The sequence below is a fragment of the Dreissena polymorpha genome, chromosome 3 (assembly GCF_020536995.1).
Source record: "Dreissena polymorpha isolate Duluth1 chromosome 3, UMN_Dpol_1.0, whole genome shotgun sequence".
In the NCBI taxonomy this organism is placed as follows: domain Eukaryota; kingdom Metazoa; phylum Mollusca; class Bivalvia; order Myida; family Dreissenidae; genus Dreissena; species Dreissena polymorpha.
This window is the reverse complement of record NC_068357.1, coordinates 72,143,492-72,152,467: the sequence shown is the minus strand read 5'-3', so window position 1 is coordinate 72,152,467 and position 8,976 is coordinate 72,143,492. Positions and strand designations below refer to the sequence as shown.

General features: G+C 35.3%; 1 protein-coding gene across 1 annotated transcript in view; it reads right to left on the bottom strand.

Annotated features, from left to right (window-relative positions):
- Window positions 1–2,794, bottom strand: part of LOC127874717 (uncharacterized) — a 31,873-nt gene extending 29,079 nt beyond the window's left edge. The window contains exon 1 of the mRNA XM_052419255.1: window positions 2,695–2,794. Within this exon, the coding sequence (XP_052275215.1) occupies window positions 2,695–2,791 (97 nt within the window). The 5' untranslated portion in view covers window positions 2,792–2,794. The remainder of the gene's footprint in view (window positions 1–2,694) is intronic.
- Window positions 2,795–8,976: the final 6,182 nt, after the last annotated feature.

Below are 8,976 nucleotides of genomic sequence, written 5' to 3'. Positions count from 1 at the left end.
ACTTGCTATAAATCTATTTCTGTTTTTAGCTGTAAAGTTGCATAAAAAAGCCCCTGGCTTAAAGACGTCAGGGCTCACGCTGGGCTCAAATTTTAGGGAGAAGTGACTTCTCCCTGGACACTGATTTAGGGAGAAGTGAGGAGACTTTAGGGAGAAGAGGAGAGACTAGGACACAAGGGTTTGCATTTAGGGCCTTACAACACACATATGGGTATCACATTATTGAAGTATACCACTGTAGTACACATAATTATATTTCTTATGTGTATCTTAATTTTTCCAGCAGTTCTAATTAACCAAGTAATAATAGACACGACAGATAATTAACTAAAATTTTACTAGCTCTATATTCAAACCATTTTGATGTAAATATCATATAATACTGACTAAAGTATTTCAAAGATAATATGTTTATGAAGCAGCAGATAACATAAGCTTAATAAAACTGTCAGACCAGATAAATATTTATGTTTGAAATATGACATTAAACATATGCTTTCTTAATATTTATTCGTTATTTTTTATAGTCTTTCCAATTGCAATTTCATGTGAATACAATTCCAAGTATGATAAACCACACTGTATTCTTCATTCTATTTCTTCTTTAAAGAACTTCGAAATTAAATTATAATCGACGAAAAATAATGTATCCGAAAACGACAGTCCGAAAAATTGTACGCGTTACGCACATGAAACAAATTGTGCATATCGTTTGACAGCAAAAAAATGAAAACCGATAACCTAGCAAATACGTAATTAATATACAATTTAATTGACATATTGCTTTACAATAGCATAGTTTGTGGGTAAAAAACAACTTAATTATCACTTTTTAATTTCAACAATAATCGGCAGAAAGGTGTAACATCATCAACATAGATCTAATTATTTAATTATCATCCTTTTGTTAATTCTGATTGATAGTCGGTAGAAAGGTGTAAAGTGATCAGCTTAGAAATAATTTATTTATTGTTAAACTCCTTTTTATTTGTTTATCTTTAAATACGACGTTTGCCATCGGCCGCTATAGTGTTGGCAGACGACAATATCAACTGTGTATTTCAGTGTCTGTGCATGAATGACCCAATATTATGCGTGAGCGAACTCAATGTTGATTGGCCATTACCATGTAACTTGAATGCTGACTTGACCAATATCGATCGTCGATTAGATAAGTTCGGAGGTTGGGAGAATCGGGACGGGGTTTTCCTCAAATTACCTGTCGCTCAATTGAGACACGCTCCGGGCTGCGACAGATTGTATTGTAAAATTGAGTCAGACCTTGACATCTAGAAAACAAATTCCGATAAGAGGGAGACTGGAAGTCGCTTTTTCTCTACAATTTCTTAAATTTTAGGCGACGTTTGGCGTAAGAAAGCGACTTAGTGGCTCAAGTCGCCCCCTAGCGCGAGCCCTGGGCTTATCATGCTAAGTAGATTATTCTTAACAAATTTACAAAGACACAATATGGGACCCATTGTTTTCAGTTTGGACCCATTGTTTTAAAATATGCGAGTCCAAGGGACTCATTGATGTAGATTTCAAAATGAATCACTGCACATGCATACTAAATATGAAGTTTACATCTGAAGCGACATAGAAGTTATGAGCATTTTTCGAAACCTAAACGCAAAAGTGTGACGGAAAGACAGACATACATACAGACAGTGCGATCACTATATGACCTCCTTGGGGGACATAAAATGTGTTCTTGTATGCTGTCACGTTTTGACAAAATAAAAAACAAATCGTTTCACATTCACAAATTTTCGTTGTAATTATTTAGTTTGTGAGAAAACAGTAAAACTGAACATTTTCAATGCTCTAAAATATCCATTATATGCATCTTTTGACAATTTAATTTTTTTTATAAAATTTATAAAGCGACTTGCAACACGAAACAATTGAATAATTTAAAGAGTTCTGTTGTTGATGTTATATTTTGTTATACTACTGGGATTGCTTATATAAAGTATAAAATACATCGCTCATTATATGAGTATGGATGGCCCAGTGGTGTAAGCAATAGACTTTTACTCCAAGGGTCAGTGGTTTAAGCCCAGTTGAGGGTTACTTTTTTTCTTTTTTTGATTTTATTCTTGATTTAACTGAAGCTTTTTTAGATCAGATGTATACATTTATCAATATAAAGCATTTATTGACAAACTTCAATACATGCCAAAATCTGTGAAAAGGTCCCTTTAAATAAAATGCCAAGACATTTAAACATCCCATAATTACAAAAATCATTTAAAGAAATGTATAGATTTTACATTAAAAAATATAAAGAAGTGTTATGTCGTCTGCAATTTATAGCAGATGACAAGGTAGACTATTAACCGCCATATTGAAAATTCGTCTGTGTCAGAACAAAGCATAAACTAAATTGTTGTATTAATAATGATTCGTACTGTCCACTAATTAAAGCCATTTAAAAGGGATCGTATCATATATTGCCATGAATATTTTATTTTGAAGAAGCAGATCGTTTCTTGCTGACATTCGTCGTTTTACTTTTGCAGACGCGATGTAAACAAAACGAAGCAGCCGATTTCAAATTCTGCACGCGTTCTGAATTAAACGAAAACTCGGACTTTTTGGTCAATGCCATCGCCAAATATTGTTATTTTTCATTGCACAGATCTTTACTCGACATTTTGGCAATCGCATATCTTTCAAATAATTTAGTTAAACCTGTATTTGTTAACGAAGATGCCATAATATCATTGTCGACTCGTCTGCTATGGCGCTGAGATTCACCTCGTTCCGAATGCGAGGTGTGCGCGCGCATATTTTCCTGAAATCTCACACCCTATTATGAAACGAGGTTATTTCTACTAAAATGAATTTGCACGCTTTGGCGAATTCGTATCCTCCCCTACCGTTATCACCGGAGGGGCCTTATGGTTTGCGCTCTGTGCGTCTGTCGGTCTGTGAGTCTGTTTGTCACACTTTTCTGGATCCTGCGACAACTTTTTATACTTCTTCATATTTTTTCATGAAACTTGAAACATGGAGAGGTGGCAATATGGACATTATGCACGTCATTTCATTTTGTTCCTACGTCAAACATTCTGGTTCCTATGGCAACAAATAATTACAAAAAATCTGACAATGGTGGAGCCGGTAGGAAACATATATTGCTTGGCAATAGTCTTGTTTAATTGGTATTTAAACCTACAGCCTACAGAGAAAAACGTAGAACATGTGTCTAAAGAGTGTATGTTAAAATATAATCTAACAAGAGCACCGCCTAGAGGGTGAAGACCGCTCATCTATTTTTCTTTTTAAAGGTGAAGGGACCTATCTCAATACCTCTAATCAAAAAGGAGGGAGGGGTGGGGTGGAGAGGGTGTATAGTGTGGAGGTGTGGTCATTTATAATATTATCTTCAAAAATAAGGACACAAATGAAAAAAAAACACTTTTTGGGAGGGTGGATTCTTAGGTGGGATGGTTGAACGGTCTTTCAAAAATAAAATAATACAAATAAATATTTATGTTTTTTAAACCATGTTTAAAAAAATTGGGGTGGGGGTTGAGAGAGGGGTATAGTGTGGGGGTGTGGTCACTTATTAGATGATCTTTCAAAATAAGAAAAAATAGGGGAAACAAATGGGGGGGGGATTCTTGGGGTGGGGCTTTGGGGATGGTTTGAGTGGAGTCTATTGAGGTATGTCAGGTAAGTGTTGTTTTGTCAAAGTATGAATCAAATCTTATCAAATATAATGAAGTTATGACGATTTTAGCAAAATTTAATAATTTGACCTTGAGTCAAGGTCATACAAAGGTCAAGGTCAAATTCAACTTGCCAGGAACAATACCCTCATGATAGTATGAAAGTATTTGAAGTTTGAAAGCAATAGCCTTGATACTTAAGAAGTAAAGAGGATCTAAACACAAAATGTAACCAAATATTCAAAGTTACTAAGTCAAAAAGGGACGTAATTCCGTCGACATATCAACCAGAGTTATGCAACTTGTCCTGTACAATCCCCTTATGATAGTGACTGTTCCAAGTCTGAGAGCAATAGGTATAATACTTTAGGAGTCAAGTGGACAAAAACACAAAACTTAACCAAATTTTCTAAGTATAAAAAGGGCACATGATTCTGTCACAATGCCAGCCAGAGTTACATAACTTTGCCTGCCCAGTCCCGTTATGATAGTAAGTGTTGCAAGTATGAAAGCAATAGCTTTGATACTTTAGGAATAAAGTGGACCTAAACACAAAACTTAACCAAATTTTCAATTTTCTAAGTATAAAAAGGGCACATAATTCTGTAAAAATGCCAGCCAGAGTTAACTTACTTTGCCTGCACAGTCCCCTCATGATAGTAAGTAAGTGTACCAAGTTTGAATGCAACAGTTTTGATACTTTATGAGAAAAGTGGACCTAAACACAAAACTTAACCAGATTTTCTAAGTATAATAAGGGCACATAATTCTGTCAAAATGCCAGCCAGAGTTATCTAACTTTGCCTGCCCAGTCCCCTCATGATAGTAAGTAAGTGTACCAAGTTTGAATGCAATAGTTTTGATACTATGAGAAAAGTGGACCTAAACACAAAACTTAACCAGACGCCGACACCGACGCTCAGGTGATGACAATAGCTCTTTTTTTCTTTTTTTTTAAATAGATGAGCTAAAAACTGGTAGGTATGATAGATAGGTCAGCTTAAGTTGTTGTTTTTTCAATTTTAATAATGATACTCCATGACAGAAATCTTCCAAAGCTCTATGAGACTATTTTTCATAAATTAAGTTTCGAAGACTCAACCTGAAATAATGAGAGAAGTTTAGGTTCAACACAACAAATAACATTAATTTTGCTCCCAAATAATTTGCAATAGCAATGTATAGGTTATTTGTAAGCATGGCAACAAGAATATGAGACAATTACTCATTGACAGATTAATGGACCAGAACAAATTGAAAATATGTAAATGATTCCATTCAAGGGAAGATGCCTGAAATGGAAATTTGTCACATGCACGTATGTCCCCACAACGCATACTTGGACTCAGACTATCCACTATATTTTCTACAGCAGAGGAAGATATTGACCAAACACGGTCACAGTCAAATCCGTTCAATAACTATAATCTGCACATTCAGCTGTTGAAGATTTAGCAAAATCCACCAAGCAGTTACATGAGTTGAACGCATGCAATTTTGAAACTAAACGTTCTTAAGCGAAAAACAAACAAACGGCCATACATTGGTCAAAACTTGTCGCAGCCAAAATTACTTCTTCTCTGATCATCTACACATTAAGGCGATCGGTATTCACATCTAACCATTTGTTAAATATGAGTTAAAAACACAACATTTTAGGACTATACATTCCATAGTTGAAAGGGCCAGTCAAAGGGCCATAATTCTGACAAAACTTATTGCAGCCACTTTTCCTTTCTTATATACCATCTACAAAATAAGGTTTTGCAATGATTGAGCAATATTCACCAAGAAGTATGTCACTTATTTTATTTGTCAATTAAAAATAATATAAAATAAACAACTACAGGCAAAAGTAGTTGTGTGATAATTTATTTTACAAGTCAACTTTATGATTTTTTCCAAAACATGACAATTTAAAACAGATTAAAACAAGCGGGCCTGAAAGGCACATAGTCGCTCACCTGAGATTCAAAGGAACTGACCTGTTCTGTGCAGCCGAAGATGTCATTCGAACAAATGTTCTAACCAACTTTCATAAATAGTGCACACCCTGGCTGCCATGTTTTTCAACAGACCAGATACATTTTTGTAAACATCCAAAATATGATTAAAACAAATATTCTGACCAATTTTCATGAAGATTGGACAATAAATGTGACATAAGAGTATTAACAAGTTTTTACAATAGCTATATAAGGAAAAATGCCCCGCCCCCTGGTGGACATGTTTTTCAATCAACTGGAAAATCTTTTGAACTCGTCCAAGATAACATTGGGACAATTCCTGTGACCAAGTTCCATAATGATCTGACAATAAAATGTGGCCTCTCGACTTTAAGTACGTTTACTATAGCCATATAAGGAAAAATGCCCCGCCCCCTGGTGGCAATGTTTTTCAACCAACCCACACCATTTTCAAACTCGTCCAAGATGTAATTAGGATGAATCTTATGACCAAGTTTCATAAAGATTGAACAATAAATGTGGCCTCTAGAGTGTTAACAAGGTTTTACAAAAGCCAAACATATATAAAGCCATATAAGGAAAAATGCCCCGCCCCCTTGTGGCCATATTTTTCAACCAACCGGAACCATTTTCAAACTTGTCCAAGATATCATTAGGACAAATCTTCTGACCAAGTTTCATGATGATCGAAAAATAAATGTCTACTCTAGTGTTAACAAGGTTTTACTATTATAGCTATATAAGGAAAAATGCCCCTGCCCATTGGGGGCCATGTTTTTCAACCAACAGGAACCATTTTCAAACTCATCCAAGATATCATTGGGACAAATCTTCTGACCAAGTTTCATGATGATTGGACAATAAAATGTGGCCTTTAGAATGTTAACAAGGTTTTACTAAAGCCATATATAGCCATATAAGGAAAAATGAGGGTACTGAGTACCGCCGTCCTGGGACAGATCCGTTATCTTCATAGGGCCATCCCCTCTAAATCCTAGCCTGTATCTCTGCCCAAGATCCGCCACATCCGTCCTCTATGCTCTGTTCTCTATGCTGCTACCCCGCTGCTCCTGGCCCTCTTTAAGCGATGTAGTAAAACCACTATCCACATACAGATAATTACCATTCCGCTTGTTGATCCATCTAAGTTCTATGAGTCAGTCAGCGGGAGAGGACGAACAGAGCTGCTCGCACAAGTTCCCTTATCTGACCCTCCTCAGACGATGTAGTGAAACCACTTTCCACCTATGGACAATAACCATTCCGCTTTGTGATTCTTTGGAATTTTCAAGAAAATCTTCTGCGGGCGACTCTCTGCGGTAATGCGACAATCATGCTCCAGCTGCTTAACAAACTCTTTATAGAGTAACCTTGAATTTTTTGGCAATCTCTCTTTTCTTTTACATTTTCAACTTTAATCCCTAGCTGACAGATCCAATAGCCATTGGAAATTTTGTCCATCGGAAACACTAAAATATAATATTCTAACATTGAAATAAAGTTAGAAAAAACGTTTTTAATAATTAAATTAAACAAGAAGGTTTAAATAGTTGTGTTTTTTTTGTCACTTGTTTGTCGCATTCATCGCATGAAAGTGTGTTATTAATTGCAAGTGTATTCAAACCACATGTAAATGTTCGTAAATAAAACTTTTACTACTGGAAACCACATAATTTTTGCTTATTATGTGTTTATTTTTCACCATCCAAATATATTGTATTAAATATTGATTAACAGTTTTCTTTCGATACATTCAAATTATACTTTAAGAGCCGTGTCATGCAAAAATGGGTTTTGTGCGTAACTAAAGCCCTGTTTGCGCAGTCTGGTCAGGATCTGCGCTGTCCGCTATAAATTACGCAAGGTTTTGTGGTCTGATTAGGTATCTCCTGACCTACTGCGAGATGCGCAGGCTGGACCATAGCTATGCTAGCTGCATGACGTAAGACCCATTTTCGCATGACGCGGGTCTATAAAAATATATTTGTTTCTTGTAAATGGAACCTCTTAGCACAATACTTTTCGATAGAAAAGTGAAGTGAAACTGTGTTATTTTATAATGGCAAACTGGCAAATTTTGGTAGCCTATTCAGTCTTTCAAGACCAATTTTCATACCGACTGAACGAGTACGGCAAACCTTTTTAGGTTAGATAATGAATAGATTTTCCTCTTATCATGACACTGTAATATAATTTCGGAAATGTTTGCTTCCCCATCTTGACAGCAATACTGTGTCATCAACGTTTATCGATAGTCCATAATGTCTTCCCCGGACGATTTAGTGACCGAGAACCGAGCCAAAGAGTGAAGTATTATTTAAACATATATCACACACAATAACCTCGAAAATGATAAAAACAAACAGTTTTGTTGCTTTCTTTTGAGTTTTAGCGAAAATGGATAAATTATTTCCGATTGTCATGATTTTTCCCAATTAACTGCGTTTTACTATCATAATGAATCAATAATGAAATGAAATATATTTGCATATTAAAATAAAAAAATATTTTAATATTTTTTGCTTAACACAATTAAATAATGGTTTTATTGACCCAATTCAAAATAGTAGTGTATTTTTCCTTTTTTCTCCCGTTGAAGTGATAATTAAGAATCGGCAGGTATCAAGTTTGGTAAATAATAGCCTCATCCGCGCATGTGTATGTGTGTATTTCAGAGTTCATTAATAAGTCTTGCTGCGTCTTCGCGCATGCATCTATTGGCTGACCTGCCCCTGTGAACTTTAAGGAGAGCTAAGTTACGGGATTATAATGTAACACACTATTTTCACAAGGCAAAACTATTATGTAAAGTATACTGATCCTCGCCCCGAATTCTTTCTCCAAGTGACCAGCATAATGCCTTACTTTTAATAACTTTAAGTATACCTCCGCAAACTATTTCTCAGCGCGGATTGCCTTCAATCCTTGATTTTTTAGTGATTTGGTGAACGGTAGTGATCTGCATACCAATTTTCAAAACACCACCATTAACCTTAGTTCTTGCGAACAACTTAAAACAGTTCTGTTTTAAATTGCACAAATATTTTTCAAATCATGTTAATATTTAAATACTTGTGCATGATGATTATGATAATAGTTATATATTGTTCAATAAACAAAGTTTTGTTTTTTACTGACTTGAAAAGAACTTTTAAAGAACTCAGGCTAACATGCTCCTGTCTTAACTAGAGCTTTGTCACAGACGTGACGTATACCCCCATATGATGTATGCGGCACGCATTGACACAGACTATATATCCAATTTATGGTGATTTTTAAGAATTATAATGCCATTATCATTTATGGCCATTTCGACCTTTGAACTCTTGAAT